Source organism: Haliotis rubra, unplaced genomic scaffold, assembly GCF_003918875.1.
Source record: "Haliotis rubra isolate DU_JTF1 unplaced genomic scaffold, ASM391887v1 Scf28, whole genome shotgun sequence".
NCBI classification, from domain to species: Eukaryota; Metazoa; Mollusca; class Gastropoda; order Lepetellida; family Haliotidae; genus Haliotis; species Haliotis rubra.
Window position 1 is genome coordinate 446680 of NW_025766891.1, and position 20494 is coordinate 467173.

Sequence of the window (20494 nt, forward strand, 5' to 3'; positions counted from 1 at the left end):
GTCAACCAAGTCAGGGAGTCTGACTACCCGATCCCATTAGTCGAGTCAAGCATGGGTTCCTGAAGACCAATGTTAACAGAAATAGTTCTAATTTTCACTGACAGACAAAATAACATCAACATCTATTTCCTGCAAACCACCGGCACTTTATTCCTGAAAATCCTAGCTATATCTGTACAATTATTATCTCTGTGAGTTGTAGTGTTCAGTGCATGCAAACTAGCTGCCACGGGGAAGATGTCTGTGTTTCTTGGTGACAGTTTGACACATTTCCACGTAGTTATAGAGACGGCAGATTCTGTAGGCTGTGACAGCATCATGATTTCTTGGTATCCTCTCCTTTTATACTGTTCTGTAACAAGAAAACAATAATCAGTTATTTCACACAATTAATTTCTTGTTGAATAACTAACCATGTAAATTACGTACACAGTTCTGTAAAGTTTAATGTAACCAGATCCTGGATCCACAGAATCATTGATCACATTTTACATGATAATACACCATTTCTAATAAGGTCTGCCCCTCATAATACAGAAGTTGACATCCAGAAAATTCCTCCTTTATTTCATTAAAATTCCATCAGCAGACTCTTATGTTATGTCTAATTAAGCCTTATATTAAAGTTAGGTTTGCATGTTGTTTTTTTATAACAAAGTTTAGTTTTAGGTCGCACTCAGCGATATTACAGCTATATGGCGGCGGTCTGTAAATTATCGGGTCTGGACCAGACAATCCAGTGATCAACAGCATGAGCACCGATCTGCGCAATTGGGAACTGATGACATGTGTCAACCAAGTCAGTGAGCCTGACCACCCGATCCTGTTAGTCGCCTTTTATGACAAGAATGGGTTGCTGAAGCCATATTCTACCCCGGACCTTCACGGGTCTTTATAACACAGACTTGTGTGTAGATTATGTTTTTGTTCCCGCTGAATCTTCTTGACAAAATGAAATCTTTGTTCAAATTTTGAAAATTCCATTTGGTTTTAATAGCTATCATGCTGCTATCATTGTTCATCTTCTTGAACATGACATTTGTTTTTGGTGTGGGTTTTGAAGGTAATAGGATATATGTTGATTTTGAATTTTACCAAATTCTTCTTCCTCAATGCTAAACGTCAATTCCGGTATTAATGTTAGGTTTCATGGGTCCTTTCAGGCATTCAGGTGTCAATACACTTCAATAGATGTGTTTCAAACATCAACATCACCTTGTTTGACACCACCTGGATGTCCTTGAGGAGGTTCACTCTCTTCAGCACCTGGTTGGCTCCGTACACCAGACTGTCCTTCACATCTGTAACTAAGTACATTGAGGGTGACACTGTAAAACATGCTGCAAACACTGTCCAACTGATTTCAGTTGGCACAGCAACATCAGCAAACACACTTAATTATGCTTACACATCAAATCAAATATAGTTTGGACAGCAAGGTTAGCAAACACTCTCAAGTTCTTGTTCATTTTTATCACCACCTGGACCAGGTGCAATCTATTGCTTAGGTTGCACCATCAAAATATTGGCTACACCATTTTACCAACAATCGTATGGCTGTCTCTGACAGAAGACGATTCCTTACCAGCAGACCAAGAGAGATATTCATGGCCAGCTTCACTTTCTCCAGGACAACATTGTATGTCTGGAGGAATCTATTGATGGATAGGTCACGATATGGCTGAAATATTGCTGATGTGACGTCAAATTATAACTCACATAGGCAGATGGCTGCTTCTTACACTGCCATTTTCATTAATAAACTTTGTTACCACTTGAACGCAGTTGGCAAAATCAGCATGTCCACGGTTACAAGTTATGTAATACACAGTGACCTTTCACAAAATGTCACAAGATTGTGTACACAGTGTGTAGATTAGTAACTGATTTATGAGGATGAAAGCAGGCTTGTTTACATTTTCACTTCCGGTAACTGATTCACCTGATACACATGACAGGAAAAAGGAACAATTACATGTATTGTTAGTAAACTTACCTCTGGATTATGGTAGCCTTATTCCTGTGGATACACAGAATACATACAGAAAATCAAATGAAATTTTAACACTAAGTCATATTTATTCCTAGTGGTATACCTAGTCTACCAGGAAGCACACAGAGAGTGGGGATCAACATCCGCCATGAATTTCTGACATTGGAGACATTTGCTCTGGGCCATACTTGTCAATCAAAAAAGGGCGGGAAAACTTCAAAGCCTAAATACGTTGAAAATATATATCTAATATAAATGTAAAACAGCTATGCGATTGAATATTAAATGGAATGCGATTTGTAACTGACCTATATATGAAGAATTGAAGTCTTGATTTGAAATGAAATTTCACACGATTCTCTGCACGTCATGCATGTGGACCATACAGAAAAATTACGAAGGGTTCTAGGAGAACAATACAGTGACGTCAGGATCAAGGGAGATAACTCAGGGGTAGACTAGGTATACCACTAGGAATAGCTATGACTTAGTGTTAAAATTTCTTTTCATTTTCTGTATGTATTCTGTGTATCCACAGGAATAAGGCTACCATAATCCAGAGGGAATGTTATAATTAACATATTTAATATGAGAAATTTAGACCAATAAAACTTCTACCATGCACTTGTGATGGAAAATGCTACCTGTACTGGGTTCAACCTGACAATAAACGTTAGCTGCACTAGGAATATTTTACCTGCACTGGTGCAGATTGGAGGCATTGTGAGTAAAAACTGAAAGGAAACACACACAAAACCCAGATCTACCTAATGATGGGAAAGGTTATTCAAGGTCCCATGTTAAGTGTACCTCCAGCCTGGCGAAGGACTTGTTGCATGTCCTGGGTTTGTTTCAGCATGAGGTTCATCTGGGCTTGTGCCCGGTCAATGTCGTCCAGCTCACCCTGCAGACAGGTGTTGGCGTGCTTCACCTGCAGCGGCACCAGGATTAGGACTGCACAGTATTTCCGGTATATTGGAATATGCTTTTCAAACGATACATATGGCAGTATTATTTCTGAGAACCGATATATTGGGTAAAGAACATAAATGAAGTCTATGTGATTATCATTATGGTTTAAATTTAAACCTACACAGACTTCCATTCACAACAAATGTTTTCCTTCGTGATTCTATAATTGTATAGAACAAAAAATAGACTCCATGACTATGCATACTAATTTTGATACTGCTGTTATCTGAACCATAACATATATGTTTAGGGACATATAATGTAGGACAATAATAGTATTGACATGCACAATTAGTGTCACTCACTAGGGCTGGGACGATTCACCGATGCATCGCGATATATTTAAGTTTGATACAGCTATCGTATCGTGTACTGGTGTATCGATACAAAACGATACACAACTTTTTTTAAAACAGTATTATCTTAAACATGTTACAGTACTTATTTAGAGAAAAATACGCAAGTATGATGGAGTTACTTGTTTGTTTATTACAATAGTGTTATTGTTCAGCACAAATACCTTGAAATAAATCATTTTAAATCTTGATACCGTGTCATTCTTGCAAGGTGTATGTATTGTGATACGTATCGTATTGCGGGTAAAATATCGTGATATGTATTGTATCATGACATAGTGTATCGTCCCAGCCCTATCACTCACTGTCAAACACTTATGTTCCCAATATATCGCAATATGGGTACCCGAATCACTATATATTGCAATACAATGTATTTGCCAAGACACAGCCCTAATCAGGATCAACACAGCATCTTAAACATCCACCAGCAGGGGTCTGCAGGGGATGTCTTCTGGATTAAACAGCCTCCATGGCATTTTATTAGTGTCCTTTCAGACATATCCACTAACAAACAAATGATCTGAAATCTGCCCAGTCTGGCTTCAGCTTACAGGTAGATGTTACAAACAGCTGCTCACTATATCCTGTACTCTTGTTATTGTAACGTCTTCATATTCACAGATTTTGTCAAAACCAATGATTGCCATGTTGAGGTTTAGTGATAGTTGATAGTGATAGTGGTGGGTGGTAACAATGGCAGGGCTCCAGATCATTTTTCATGATCAGGAGTATGTACTCCTTATTTTTTCAATATAGGAGTACTGGAAAACAATAAAAGTACATTTAGAGTACTGAATGGAATTTAATGGAGTATCAGTAATCTTGGGTTTCGTTTCATATATGCACCACAACATTGCTACTCTTGTGTGAACAGGTCAATAAACAATGAAACAATACTTTTTCAGATAAATGCGTCTGTAAATGATTCTAAGACCGTACACCAATGTTGTGGTGCGTATATCTGCTGCTACGTTTTCTAAATTATTTCCTACCGTATCGTGCTTATTTTATATCCGTACATAAGCCGATATCGGCCCTTATCTGGAGCCCTGAATGGTAATGAATGTGTAGTGGGTGGTAACAATGGTAATGAATGTGTAGTGGGTGGTAACAATGGTAATGAATGTGTAGTGGGTTGTAACAATGGTAATGAATGTGTAGTGGGTTGTAACTATGGTAATAAATGTGTAGTGGGTTGTAACAATGGTAATGAATGTGTAGTGGGTTGTAACAATGGCAATGAATGTGTAGTGGGTTGTAACTATGGTAATGAATGTGTAGTGGGTTGTAACAATGGTAATGAATGTGTAGTGGGTTGTAACTAAGGTAATGAATGTGTAGTAGGTTGTAACAATGGTAATGAATGTGTAGTGGGTTGTAACTATGGTAATGAATGTGTAGTGGAATGTAACAATGGTAATGAATGTGTAGTGGAATGTAACAATGGTAATGAATGTGTAGTGGAATGTAACTGTGGTAATGAATGTGTGGTGAGTGGTAACAATGGTAATGAATGTGTAGTGGAATTTAACCGTGGTAATGAATGTGTGGTGAGTGGTAACAATGGTAATGAATGTGTAGTGGAATGTAACCGTGGTAATGAATGTGTAGTGGGAGGTAACAATGGTAATGAATGTGTAGTGGAATGTAACCGTGGTAATGAATGTGTAGTGGAACGTAACTATGGTAATGAATGTGTAGTGGAATGTAACCGTGGTAATGAATGTGTGGTGGGTGGTAACAATGGTAATGAATGTGTAGTGGAATGTACGATGACAATGAATGTGTAGTGGGTTCTAACAAAGGTAATGAATGTGTAGTAGGTTGTAACAATGGTAATGAATGTGTAGTGGGTGGTAACAATGGTAATGAATGTGTAGTGGGTTGTAACAATGGTAATGAATGTGTAGTGGGTTGTAACAATGGTAATGAATGTGTAGTGGGTTGTAACAATGGCAATGAATGTGTAGTGGGTTGTAACTATGGTAATGAATGTGTAGTGGGTTGTAACAATGGTAATGAATGTGTAGTGGGTTGTAACTAAGGTAATGAATGTGTAGTGGAATGTAACAATGGTAATGAATGTGTAGTGGGTTGTAACTATGGTAATGAATGTGTAGTGGAATGTAACAATGGTAATGAATGTGTAGTGGAATGTAACTGTGGTAATGAATGTGTGGTGAGTGGTAACAATGGTAATGAATGTGTGGTGAGTGGCAACAATGGTAATGAATGTGTAGTGGAATGTAACCCTGGTAATGAATGTGTAGTGGGTGGTAACAATGGTAACGAATGTGTAGTGGAATGTAACCATGGTAATGAATGTGTAGTGGAATGTAACCGTGGTAATGAATGTGTAGTGGGAGGTAACAATGGTAATGAATGTGTAGTGGAATGTAACCGTGGTAATGAATGTGTGAGTGGGTAACAATGGTAATGAATGTGTAGTGGTAATGAATGTGTAGTGGGTTCCTAACAATGGTAATGAATGTGTAGTAAGAATGTGTGGTAATGGGTGTGGTAATGTGGTAATGTGGTGAATGTGGAATGTAACCGTGGTAATGAATGTGGTGGGTGGTAACAATGGTAATGAATGTGTAGTGGAATGTAACAATGTGTAGTGGTAATGAATGTGTAGTGGAATGGTTAATGTGTAATGGTAATGAATGTGTATGGGTGTAAGAATGGTAATTGTGTAGTGGGTGGTAACAATGGTAATGAATGTGTAGTGGGTTGTAACAATGGTAATAATGAATGTGTAGTGGGTTGTAACAATGGTAATGAATGTGTAGTGGAATGTTAAACAATGGTAATGAATGTGTAGTGGTAAACAATGGTAATGAATGTGTAGTGGAATTAACAATGGTAATGAATGTGGTAATGAATGTGTAGTGGAATGAATGTGTAGTGGGTTGTAACAATGGTAATGAATGTGTAGTAGGTTGTAACAATGGTAATGAATGTGTAGTGGGTTTGTAACTAAATGGTAATGAATGTGTAGTGGGTTGTAACTATGGTAATGGAATGAATGTGTAGTGGGTTGTAACAATGGTAATGAATGTGTAGTGGATTGTAACAATGGTAATGAATGTGTAGTGGGTTGTAACAATGGTAATGAATGTGTAGTGGGTTGTAACAATGGTAATGAATGTGTAGTGGGTTGTAACAATGGTAATGAATGTGTAGTGGGTTGTAACAATGGTAATGAATGTGTAGTGGGTTGTAACCATGGCAATGAATGTGTAGTGGGTTGTAACTATGGTAATGAATGTGTAGTGGAGTTGTAACAATGTGTAGTGGTGTTGTAACAATGGTAATGAATGTGTAGTGGGTTGTAACAATGGTAATGAATGTGTAGTTTGTAACTGTAACCATGGTAATGAATGTGTAATGTGTGGGTTGTAACAATGGTAATGAATGTTGTAGTGGGTTGTAACAATGGTAATGAATGTGTGTAGTGGATTGTAACAATGGTAATGAATGTGTAGTGGTAATGAATGTAACCATGGTAATGAATGTGTAGTGGATTGTAACAATGGTAATGAATGTGTAGTGGGTTGTAACAATGGTAATGAATGTGTAGTGGAACTGTGGAGTAATAACATGGTAAGTGGATTATAACAATGGTAATGAATGTGTAGTGGTTGTAACAATGGTAATGAATGTGTAGTGGGTTGTAACAATGGTAATGAATGTGTAGTGGTAGGTTGTAACAATGGTAATGAAGTGTGTAGTGGAATGTTAGTGTAACTATGGTAATGAATGTGTAGTGGTTGTAACAATGGTAATGAATGTGTAGTAGGTTGTAACAATGGTAAATGAATGTGTAATGAATGGATTGTGTGGTAGTGAATGTGTAGTGGGTTGTAACAATGGTAATGAATGTGTAGTGGGTTGTAACAATGGTAATGAATGTGTAGTGGGTTGTAACTATGGTAATGAATGTGTAGTGGGTTGTAACAATGGTAATGAATGTGTAGTGGGTTGTAACAATGGTAATGAATGTGTAGTGGGTTGTAACAATGGTAATGAATGTGTAGTGGGTTGTAACTATGGTAATGAATGTGTAGTGGGTTGTAACAATGGTAATGAATGTGTAGTGTGTAATAATGGTAATGAATGTGTTGTAACAATGGTAATGGAGTTGTATGTGTAGTGGGGTTGTAACAATGATAATGAATGTGTAGTGGGTTGTAACAATGGTAATGAATGTGTAGTGGGTTGTAACAATGGTAATGGATGTTTAGTGGAATGTAACCGTCGTAATGAATGTGTAGTGGGTTGTAACTATGGTAATGAATGTGTAGTAGGTTGTAACAATGGTAATGAATGTGTAGTGGGTTGTAACCATTGCAGTGAATGTGTAGTGGGTTGTAACAATGGTAATGAATGTGTAGTAGGTTGTAACAATGGTAATGACTGTGTAGTGGGTTGTAACAATGGCAATGACTGTGTTATATGTGGTAACAATGGTAATGAATGTGTAGTGGGTTGTAACAATGGTAATGAATGTGTAGTGGGTGGTAACAATGGTAATGAATGTGTAGTGGGTTGTAACAATGGTAATGAATGTGTAGTGGAATATAACTGTGGCAAAGAATGTGTAGTGGGTTGTAACAATGGTAATGAATGTGTAGTAGGTTGTAACAATGGTAATGAATGTGTAGTGGGTTGTAACAATGGTAATGAATGTGTAGTGGGTTGTAACAATGGTAATGGATGTTTAGTGGAATGTAACCGTCGTAATGAATGTGTAGTGGGTTGTAACTATGGTAATGAATGTGTAGTAGGTTGTAACAATGGTAATGAATGTGTAGTGGGTTGTAACCATTGCAGTGAATGTGTAGTGGGTTGTAACAATGGTAATGAATGTGTAGTAGGTTGTAACAATGGTAATGACTGTGTAGTGGGTTGTAACAATGGCAATGACTGTGTAATATGTGGTAACAATGGTAATGAATGTGTAGTGGGTTGTAACAATGGTAATGAATGTGTAGTGGGTGGTAACAATGGTAATGAATGTGTAGTGGGTTGTAACAATGGTAATGAATGTGTAGTGGAATATAACTGTGGCAAAGAATGTGTAGTGGGTTGTAACAATGGTAATGAATGTGTAGTAGGTTGTAACAATGGTAATGAATGTGTAGTGGAATGTAACCCTGGTAATGAATTTGTAGTGGGTGGTAACAATGGTAAAGAATGATCTTACTGATTGAGGAGCACACATATTTTAGCCTCCTCAATCTCAGACGCTTCAGTTGTAATTGCCTCCAAACTACACCGTTTACTGTCTGGCCTTTTGAAGATGACCTGCCATTTTGACATTCCTGAACACCATAACCTTTAGTTGCAGACACACTTTGGCCAATGATTATGTTGTTATGTGTCAGTGTTAAACAATGTGTCAACTGTATACATGGTACCTGTAGATTCAGCAAGGGGCAGTGGTGTGGTTTGACATGTACTAGATTTAGTCAGAAATATCTGGAAAGTGGTACAAGGAGCTGATTCCAGAATCATGTGCCTTAGAGCGTATATAGAGAATACTACACAATGTCTCATTACATACGAATTATATGAAACGAGTGTCCCTCCTATGGCATCTGACTGTGCGAAAGCGAGGTCAGAAACCATAGGAAGGTCATGAATTTCGTATAATTCGTATGTTATGAGACCGAGTGTGGTATTTTATTTATTACCGTCTTACATGCCTGAAAGTGACAAAATAGCGTAATTTTGTTATGTTTATGGTTTCAAACCGAAACCGGTTTCATAAAGATGTTGCGGAAGAATGTTGTTCTGAAGTACACTTTTTGCATGATGTCACACTGTAATGAAGTCACTACGCCTTGCTCGTCTGGCCCCTTGGTAACCAACGTCACGATGCATGTCAGTTGTCATCGCCTCGTACAGCCTCCTACATTAAACTACGCTGTACCCCCCCAGTTTCTTAGTTTGCAGTTGCTTCACTCGGCTAACATCACTGGTGGAAACTTTGCGTTTACGTTTTACGACACATATAATGTCTCAGCTCGACTCACAATTAAACAGCGATATGGCAACGTTCACAATGTTTACATTCCCACTATGCATATAAGTTGTAGAATGAATGAATTCACGTGTTTGTTATGAATGAAAAAGTAGTTCCGTCACAACGTGACCTACTTGAGAGGTCATTGGTTATCCAATCAAATCGTTAGAATCTCAGGTCAAGTCGTTACGACACAGGTCAACGCGATACGACACTTTGACCACGTGTGACATACGAGATAAGTATGCAACTACCCATACGTTGACCACGTGGGTAATAATGTTGAATTTTCTAGCATCTTTTTCTTTTGTATATAAGGGGTGCTAACACTTGCCCCTCATTTCACATTACATCTCAAGTTACAAGGCCAGCATTGTGTGTTATGATCATTAAACCCTGATACTCTGCTTCCACTGTTTTCATTGTTGTTCAGAAGTGACAAACCCTGGTTTTATTTATGGCGAGAAATGTTTGCAAGAACCTTTCTGGATCAGCGACAAACAGAGTAAGATGTGGTATGTCTCCCAGCAATGATTAAACTCTATGTCCCTCTGTTTACAGCGGCATACATTATCCTTTCTGTGTGTAGTGCCCATATTGTCATGAATGACCGTTTTGTATTTCATGAAACTACTTAAATCCGAGCACATTCCTCAAATTTCCTAAGTATGTGTTGTCACATCATAGCAATTTGTTCATTTGACTCACTTCTTATGGATATACCTGAATTACACCCTGTAATGTCCTCAATGAAAGATTTAACCATGACGCAATTCTTTCTATTCATGGCTCAGAACTTATCAATCAATACCCGTAAACTTGAACACAGTAGTTTCATGTTGACTCACAGCCAGTATTTTCTGTGTATATTCCTCTATGTCCTTGTGTATTTTCTTCTCCTCATCTTCTGTGTACATCTTGTCTTGTTTCACTCGATCCTCGGGCAGAACAGTGTTTTCCGGAATACAGAAGATGTTCGTGAAGAGATATGCCTAAGAAAATGTTATCAAGAACTTTATCATTTATAATAACAAGCTTAGATTAAGAGATCAGGGCCCCGTTTCACAAAGCACTCGTAGGCGCTACGACTGTCGTAAGTCAATGTTACAGTATAGGAAGAACTAATGGTAACCCGGTCTTGGCGTTACAGTATAGCGAATGGTACGAGAAAAGTTACAAGATCTTAGGCTTACGAGAGCTTTATGAAACGGGACCCTGTTCCTCAGACTTGCAAAGGCAAAGAGAACATTGTAGAAATCACATTTGTTTTGCCATGCAGCTATTTTTTATTATGTGAAGCCTGTGAAAAAAGTGCTGTAATTAGGACTGACTGACTGAGTTTTGGTTTTACGCCGCTTTTAGCAATATTCCAGCAGCATCACAGCAGGGGACACCAGAAATGGGCTTCACACATATGGGGATTCGAACCTGGGTGTTCGGCGTGACGAGCCAACGCTTTAACCACTAGGCTACCCCACCGCCCCGCTGTAATTAGGACCAAAAAAGGGAAAATCATGAACATGTTTAATGAACAGAATTTTGAATAACCTTTTTCATTTTATAGGGAAAAGTATTTGGATTCTTCTGGTATGTCAAAATAATTTTGACTCAAATGGCAACCTTATATATACATTTAACCTCACACTTGTTCAACATTCCAATTTCAACATTGGCCTTTAAAATCATGTCTGGTCCACACAAACCAGTTTTTAACATCATGAATGAGCATCAAAACACTGTGCTGATGTAACCTTAAGTTCCTTCTAGAGAGTCAAGTGTCTTCTACATCCTGGGTATCAAAGTAACTGGTATAAAATGACCACATTCTATTAACTAGAGAACAGATTCAGTCCATACTTCTACTAATGACTAACAACTAGTAAATGCATCTTATCTGGACTTAGTTTTGTTTATTTGTTTGTTTCATTCAGCAGTTTACCAGTCTGTAAATAACCAAGTCTGGACAAGACAATCCAGTGATCAACAGCATAACCATCGCTCTACGCAATTGGGATACAACATGATTTTGATGTATTGGGTAAATACGCATTGGTATTTTGACATAGCGTAAACGTAAATATTTAGTGTTTTTTCATACGCTGGCATTTATTTTTTGCTTCAGCGTATTATATGCAAATAAGCAGCTTATCTGGAGCTCTGAGGTTAGTTGCTTATGGGTTAGCATGGGTTGCTGAAGACCAATTCTTACTTGGGATCTACATGCATGCTTTGACTTAGTAATATGGCAAAATTACAGGAGAGCAGGGCAAACACTCCGCCTGATGAACATACCTCGAGTGTGTCGAAAGCCTTGTCCACCTGTTTGGCCATCTTCTGTTGCATCTTCTGTACTCCTTCATTTACTTGACTTGGTGCTATAACATCTCCATACTGTAACATAGGAGTGAGTGAGTGAGTGAGTTTTGTTTAACGCCGCACTCAGCAATATTCCAGCTGTATGACGGCAGTCTGTAAATAAATCTAGTTTGGACCAGACAATCCAGTGATCAACAGCATGAGCATCGATCTGCGCAATTGAGAACCAATGACATGTGCCAACCAAGCCAGCGAGCCTGACCACCCGATCCCGTTAGTCGCCTCTTACGACAAGCATGGGTTACTGAAGGTTCATTCTAACCCGGACCGGTCTGTAACATAGGAAACAACCTCACTGTATACTGTAACATAGGAAACAAGCTCAGTATAACATCAAAAACAACCACACTGTAACACAAGAAACAACCTAACTGTAACATAGAAAACATCCTCACTGTAACATAGGAAACAAGCTCAGTGTAACACAAGAAACAACCTCACTGTAACATAGAAAACAAGCTCAGTGTAACATCGGAAACAACCTCACTGTAACACAAGAAACAACCTCACTGTAACATAGGAAACAAGCTCAGTGTAACATAGAAAACAAGCTCAGTGTAACATAGAAAACAAGCTCAGTGTAACATCAGAAACCTCACTGTAACATAGAAAACATCCTCACTGTAACATTGGAAACAACCTCAATGTAACATAGAAAACAAGCTCAGTTGGCACAAGAAACAACTACACTGAAACAACACTTCATCCCAAACTGTAACATGGGAAACAACACAGTGGTTAGAGCGTCCGCCCGGAGAGCGGAAGGCCGCGGGTTCGATCCCCAACCGCATCATACCAAAAGACGTTAAAATATGGTACTTGTTGGTCCCTGCCTGGCTCTCGGCATTAATGGGTACATCACGGACTGTTCGGCTCGAAGTCAGTATAATGTGTCTGAGTGGGGTATTCATGTTTCACTGCGGCATGATATCTCAGTGGGCTAGCACTATAAAACCAGCTTAAGTCTGGGCTAGTACAAGCAGCCGCACATACATGTACACACGCATGCACGTCGTCTTATGAGCGAAATTTTCTCAAGCACGACGTTAAACCCAATTTCACCTCACCTCATCCAATACTTTTAACAGAGGAAACACCACTTCACCCATACTGTAACGCAGAAAACAGCACATATACTATGTACACAACAGAAGACCTCAATAACCCCAGCACCCCTTAACTTTGAACGCTGGTCAAGATTACTGGGATATACGCCAATTGGCTTGTACACTCTAAAAATAAACTTTCAACATAACTTTTTGTTCTAAGACATTTTAATTACCTAACTCACATTGTTTTAAGACATTCACTCTCATCAAACTTCATTTCTTGCTGCAGCAACAGAAGGGAATACAACATCCAAACTGTCAATTGGCACCTACCTCAGTGTTCATGTAGCCCTCCACAGCCTGCAGCCCATCCATCATGTAGTCATTGACAGCATTATACACTGCAGCAAACATACAGTCCATCAACCAGGGACAGATCACAGAATGTTAACATACAACTAGGCAGATCCCAACTGGTATTCAGTAGTGGTGGTCCGATTAATTGAAATAATCGAAGATTAGTCCATTATAACCGATCAATCATCGAAAATAATTGGTTAGCGTCATTTATCAAATGTTCCTGTTATCTTTGTTAATGCACACACAAAAATATAGAAAACACATGTAGTAATTTGTTTTTTGTGTGCAAATTTCGCATATTTAAAGGATGATTAGTATGTTAGGACTGACTGACTGACTGAGTTTAGTTTTACGCCGCTTTTAGCAATATTCCAGCAATATCACGGCGGGGGACACCAGAAATGGGCTTAACACATTGTGCCCATGTGGGGAATCGAACCCGGGTCTTCGGCGTGACGAGCCAACGCTTTAACCACTAGGCTACCCCACTGCCCCAGTATGTTAGGAACACAGATTTCCAGGATTCTTTAACATAAATTCAATCATGACTTGGAACGAGCTTGTAGTGCTTATGAAATGTAAATTTAATGACACAGACAAAACCAACCTTGTGAAAAATATTGTTAAAGCAAACAAGTGTTCCAAGATTGGTTGCGTTCGATTATGAGTAAACATGATCGATTGCTTGGTTGTTTAGCCACTGCGGCCAATCTTCGATTATTTCAAGTAATCGGACCACCACTAGTATTCAGTGCAGGTACCTAGCATGGTCAGGGGTGGAAATAACTTTAAAATTGCTAGTGTACTCCGGTACAGTGGCACATGTAAAATCACTTGCCCTGATAATTTTTCACTGTACCGACTGTTTTCTTGTTGATTTTTTAAATAAACAACATAATGAACGTTGGAAGGTCAACTGGACACCGGTACAGTGTGATATACAAATTTGCTTGCCCAACAGAAAAAAACACTGGACTCGGACGTCAGGCAATTGGTTATTTCCACCCTGATGGTGATTTGGGCTTATCACTACAGTACAGCATAGGAGATTATGGGATAAGTTTTGGATCAGTCAAACCAAAATATAAGATGTGGTAGAAATTGGACAAAACTCTTTGACTTGTCACTGCTATAAACAAACAAAACAACACAGTCATATTTCATCCTTCTGACTATTATCATGCTTATGAGAGATCACTCACAAGCTAATCTATTGTTTATTTTTATTTAAATATTGGTGGTTTGGGAAATTTAATTTGTAAATCAAACATTGATAAGAACAGATAATGATTTTGTTTGTCGTTTAACACCACAATCAGCAATATTCCAGCTATATGGCAGCAGTCTGCAGTGGAGTATGGGCCAGACAAACCAGTGATCAATAACATGAGCATCGATCTACGCAATTGGGATACAATGACAAGCCTGACCACCCGTTCCCATTAGTCGCCTCTTACGACAAGCTTGGGTTGCTGAAGACAAATTGAAACCGATATGAACAGATTATAAGTATGGATCCAACACATTCAGCCAAAAATACTTCACTTGTGTGACAACTCAACAACAGTTTCAGGGAAGGTAGTACTGACTACATGTAGTATGGGAACACTTTCTTCACTCGCTATCAACGAAAACCCTTTATTCTTCCCTTTCTACCTTTAACATGCTTAATATAAAAGCAATATTATCGTTGCCATGTGCACTTACCACCATTGCTAAAAGACTTTGGGGTGAAACCAAAATACTGTGTTTCATATTCAGCCTGTTTCTGGGATGACTGGCCTGAGGTCATCTCATCTGTTACCATGGTAACAGACTCCACAGTTGTGCAGCTGCTCACAGACATTGTAAAACTGCAGAGAGATGGGACATAAACTAATAATCATGCAGTAAACTGATACAGTTACACAATTCAAATGAACTAATTCGGACAGCTACGTTAAGTTTGTTATAACCACAGTTTTTTTATGCACATATCGACTAAAATATACAAGTGCAAGAGACCAAGAAAAACGTCTTGTTTCATCTGTAATTTCATTATTAGTAGTGTTGGGAATTGGTTAAAATCTCATAATTGATGATTGGTTCATTACAACCGATCAATCATCGAAAATAATTGGTTAGCGTCATTTATGAAATGTGTTAATGCACACAAAAATAAGGAAAAAACATGTAGTTCTTTGGGGGGTTTTGGGGCAAAATTTCACATCTTTAAAGGATGACTAGTATGGAGGAACATAAATTTCTTAGAGTCTTTAAGATAAATTCAATCATGACTTGGAACGAGCTTGTAGTGCTTATGAAATGTAACAGACAAAACCAACCATGTGAAAAATACTGTCAATGAAAACAAGTGTTCTAGAATTGTTTGTGTTCGATTATGAGAAAACATGATCGATTGCTTGGTCGTTTAGTCACTGCGACCAATCTTCGATTATTTCAATTAATCGGATCACCACTAATTATTAGTGTGTTCATTATAAATATAGTTTACACCAGGAATGACAAGTATTTACGGATGATCAACTTCTTTACTGCATAACTGCGACGTTTCGGTATAGATACTTATACCGTTTTCAAGCATGAAGTAGCAAATGAGTACAGCAGGATATATATAGGGTACATGAGGGCTAACAAAGACAATGGATGATAAACAAGATGATTAACAATGAAAAATATCACAAATATACATAAGATAACATGATGAATGGATACCAGTGGGAGTACTGACTGACTGACTGAGTTTAGTTTTACGCCGCTTTTAGCAATATTCCAGCAACATCACGGCGGGGGAACACCAGAAATGGGCTTCACACATTGTACCCATGTGGGGATTCGGACCCGGGTCTTCGGTGTGACAAGCCAACACTTTAACCACTAGGCTACCCAACCGCCCCCCCCAGTGGGAATAGGGATAACTAATTAGGCAAGGGGATTAGTTAGAGAAGCCAGAGAGGGGTGGGGGGATTGGATTGGGTTAATTAGTTTTGGAATAGGTGGTTTATAGTTTACACCAATTTGTTTTCATATACTTAACCAATACAGGATAATGTTAATAATGTTAGTAAATTTTCACTCACACGAAGTTCTTGAAAAGTTGGACTATCAATGAAAATATGATATGTTTTACGGAGTGAGTGAGTGTGTTTGGTTTTATGCCGCTTTTAGCAATATTCCAGCAATTTTACGGCAGGGGATACCAGAAATGGTCTTCACACATTGTACCCATGTGGGGATTCAAACCCTGGTTTTCAGTGTGACGCGACAACGCTTTATCCACAGGACTACCCCACCGCCCCTTGTTTTATGGATAACAATAAGAACATAAAGAAGTTGTTACCCATAAAGGGGCGGTGGGGTAGCCTAATGGTTAAAGAGTTGGCTCGTCACGCCGAAGACCCGGGTTCGAATCCCCACTTGGGTACAATGAGTGAAGCCCATTTCTAGTGTCCCCCGCCGAGATGTTGCTGGAATATTGCTAAAAGCGGCGTAAAACCAAACACAGTCAGTCAGTGTTACCCATAAAACTCTTATTACCCACCAACTTCTAAAATTCCATTCAAACAGACATTAATTGTGATTGGTTGAATATTTTATTTTAGGCCTTCATAACACACATAACTGGTTTGCATCAGCTACAACCAGTACTGGCTCCCGAACAGTTATCGCCAAATTTTAGCAGTATTTACAAACTTACTCCGTTGTTCGTTAAATTAATGAAACAGAATTAATTATGATACTTAATTAGCTATTCACCGATGTGTCCAGCCTGTTCACTGCCATCCATTGTGTTTTTATATAACACGGCGGAAGGGAATCATACACAACAAACTGTAACAGTTACCGCCATTTCAGAATTGTTCATGTCATTCGTGAAATAATGCAGTAGATTTATATCATAAAGTAACCTCGAATAATTGACTAGTGAATAGCTGAGTGTTTTTATAGTAGAGTGATAGTGAATGAAACGATTAATGACTTTTGTGAACTTGAACTTGCTATTATATAGATCATGTGATATCCACCCCCCACTAAGTTAAACATTTTTTATAGGGTTCATAACTTTATCTTTTCTCTTATGTTACTTTAATTAACATGTAGAACTTTCTTTTGCTGTCCTTTATTGTTGTCAATAACGTGGGACAAAAATACCCGAAGTGTAAGTGACCGGAACTGCGCACGCATGATACGGATGTATTGGCAATAACTAATACTCTGCGATATCTGTTCGGCAGCCAGTAGAATGTAACCTTTTTAGTATCATAAGGGGATTATCATGATTACTTTAGTGTATGCTATCTATAGAACGACTTACTAAAGACAGAATGATCTAATTCTAATCATTAATCCATCCAAATGGGATTATTAAAACAGGCCTAAAAAAATGTTGTGGTTCCGATTACCCGACCAACCCTTAAATTCTGGTGCCGACCCTATTTTTTGTAAGTGGTATGAATAAAATAAGCTTTCAGATACCATTGTTTTTCTTGGCTCTGACGGTTCGTTACGAAAGCTTGATTGAATAAACGACGTATTGATAAATGTGTTACTACTTTGTACTTTATTTCTAAATAGAAATTTAAAAAAAATAATCTTCCCTGCCTACCCTAACTTTTATAGAGGTGTAATCGGAATATTTGAGAATGTAACACCGGCTTGGTTTTATCATTAACAAATTATCACAATATGATTTCCATGCTTAATTGTTCCCATGATTACCGATCTATGTTTACATTGATTGATTAAGGGACATACACATCTCCACTAATATAAGTATATTAGTTTCCAGCCTGGTAGAGTTCCGCCCGTAACCCCCGCTTGAAATGTATTCTATTTATTAGGATTGTTTCGAGGGTTTAGGGTTAGGTTTGTGGTTAGGGGTAAGAGTTCATCCCGTTCCCCCATCCCAAATAATATGTATAAATATTCTAGAATTATAAACAAAACTTAACACAACAATTACTAGAGAACTCAAAAAATGATTAAAAGTCTAAAATTTAAGTTAGGGCTAGGTTTAGAGTTGAGGGAACGGAAGGAACTCTTTCGAAAAACAATACGGGGGTTACGGCGGAAATCATTCCTATCTTCCAAAGATCCTTTACAATATACATACATTAAATGTATAAGTAAAGATGTACACATCAAAAACAAACCTAAAACACGCTATCCCCGTCTCACTGAAGAAAAGTTGAATTCAGCGCCATTTTACATCGTCGTTGAAACTCCTGACCGCATCTTGATTTCCACATCAGCAACTAACCTTGTCTTTTATTACACGACAACCCTGTTCAAGAGTTTACTGACCAAAAATATCTTGTTCTAACTTGGAGCTTTGACATTGATCCTTTCCACAATTTATAAGGACATAATCGCCCACGAATAATGATCCAATGACAATAGTTTGTAAACTTGTTTAGACCTAAATTGAAATCGATTGGCGTTAATTGCAATCGGAAACTCTCGATATTTTCCGTCTTCTGATTGCAAAGCTCCAAACAGGGCGTCTTTTTTCCAAGAGGTGCAAGTACGTGCAGCGGAGTCTAATAAGACTGGTAACCGATCTTCGTGTCCCAGTAGACTGGTTCCCGTTCGTTCCTGCGATATATGCTTGGAAGGCCGTTTAAGTGCAGCGAAGGACGACCAGTAGGAGATACGGATACCCGTCAAGGCCGACTAATCCTAAGCTGGTTCCCGGCTCCCTTTGCGCGCTTAACCGTGCGACAATATTGCGATATGGGAGACGGGGCCCAGCTTAGAGTAAGCTTTGTCGCAAGGTTGCGCGCGCAAAGGGAGCCGGGAACCAGCTTAGGAACCAGCAAGCGCTCTTCGGCAGGCAGACCAGTCTAAGAAGCCGGTCGTGTTTTCCCGTATGTTTCCGTGTTGTTGCCGGAACATACCGAGTATTCGGATCCGCGAAAGGTATACATGTATGACCTCTTGTTCATTGCCTGTCTGCTCTTTCATTCATTCCATTCATGATCAACGTTTGTACTCGGGTTAACACATCTCAACAACCATGGATGAAACGCTTAGACATCACAACCCGAATCCCATTGAATCTGCAAACTTCTTGTCAAGGACGTTCTTTTGGTAAGTTGATATTTTAATGGCCTGGTAACCCTATTTATTGCCATTGTGGTGCAATCAGCTGTTCGACGAAAAGGGTTGAGACAGTGTAATGCTACGTTCTAATTTGGATGTTTATATCCATTAATCATTTTGTAATAAACTTGTGTGTTGGATGTTAAATATATTCATAAGTAAAGAAACAAAATGACATAATTTCGATTTTTTCAAATGTATTTGGTAGAAAAGGATTGGCCCATCATCACCCAGATCAGGCATACTCATTGCACTGTTGTGTTTGCAACATAATTTACAAGCAGAATTCACACATAGTTAGGGATTTTCTGTTTTATTTGGGTATTAGTTTGATATTATTTTTCATTGCTGTGAGCTCTTTTAACCCCTCCACAACAAAAACAATTGCCAAAAAATATTTAAAAAAGAGCGGAAAAAAATCTCACAAATTATAAAGAATAAAATTAAAGAACCAAAACATTCACACCCTAAAACCTTGTTTATTGTCTCATTGTCTCATTGTCTGATTTTCAGTTATCATTGAATGCTATTAACTATCATCCATAAATCCATTAATCACCATTAATTATCATCGTCAACTAAACACACAAAGCTGTACATGTTGAATTGCACAATGTGCACAATAATGAAATTTTTAGGGAACCAGGTGAAAAATGAAGCTTGTCTGCCCAGTACTAATATTTCATTGTCAATACAATATTTATATTACCATATGAGAAATCCCACAGACAAAGACCAAGCTTCCTGATCATGTGTAAATGCCTCAAGCAAATAGAATGAACATGGCCAGTGAAGTAGATAAGTAACTGTCACTGATTGTGCTAATTGCTATAGAAAAATATATTCACCTTTCTTATAAATTCACTGATAGTTATTAAAGGTGTTTTCCTTAAAGGTTGTGCCTAATACACATTTTGTCCACTCTAGAAAGGTGTTATGTCTTCCTGTATAACTATGAAATATATGCTACTGTTTTACCAAAAGATTAATAAGAATGTGTGTCAGAGAATGGCAAGAGTTTTATTTATTTGATTATAAATATAGTGATTTACACATTTGTAATAGATTCAGAAAACATTTCTTTCATGCTGTAGTGTCATGAGGAAGATGATACACAATAGACATTTGTAATAAGAGACACATGTTTTAGAATCTTGAATATTCACGTGCCAAATGAACAGCTGGGCTAAGAACAGAGGACCTCCTTGTGTCTTGTGACAGATGTGTTTCAATATGGTACATTTGTCTGGAC

General features: G+C 38.2%; 1 protein-coding gene across 1 annotated transcript; it reads right to left on the minus strand.

Moving 5' to 3' along the window:
- Positions 1-121: 121 nt before the first annotated feature.
- Positions 122-18657, minus strand: LOC124281105 (protein MIS12 homolog). Its single transcript, XM_046717122.1, has 8 exons — positions 18294-18657; positions 14848-14993; positions 13114-13181; positions 11648-11746; positions 10204-10347; positions 2804-2924; positions 1216-1307; positions 122-352 (listed from the first exon to the last, which is right to left on the minus strand). Exons 2-8 carry the CDS (start codon positions 14984-14986, stop codon positions 317-319), a joined length of 699 nt encoding a protein of 232 aa, XP_046573078.1. The 5' UTR covers positions 14987-14993; positions 18294-18657; the 3' UTR covers positions 122-316.
- Positions 18658-20494: the final 1837 nt, after the last annotated feature.

What these genes read in the sequence shown, in the direction of transcription:
- LOC124281105 (XM_046717122.1), bottom strand. Translation starts at nt 14,986, where the DNA reads ATGTCTGTGAGCAGCTGCACAACTGTGGAGTCTGTTACCATGGTAACA. An exon ending in AAAGTCTTTTAGCAATGGTG is followed by an intron (nt 13,182 to 14,847) that starts GTAAGTGCACAT and finishes TGTTTGCTGCAG; the next exon opens with TGTATAATGCTGTCAATGAC. An exon ending in AGGCTTTCGACACACTCGAG is followed by an intron (nt 10,348 to 11,647) that starts GTATGTTCATCA and finishes ACATTTTCTTAG; the next exon opens with GCATATCTCTTCACGAACAT.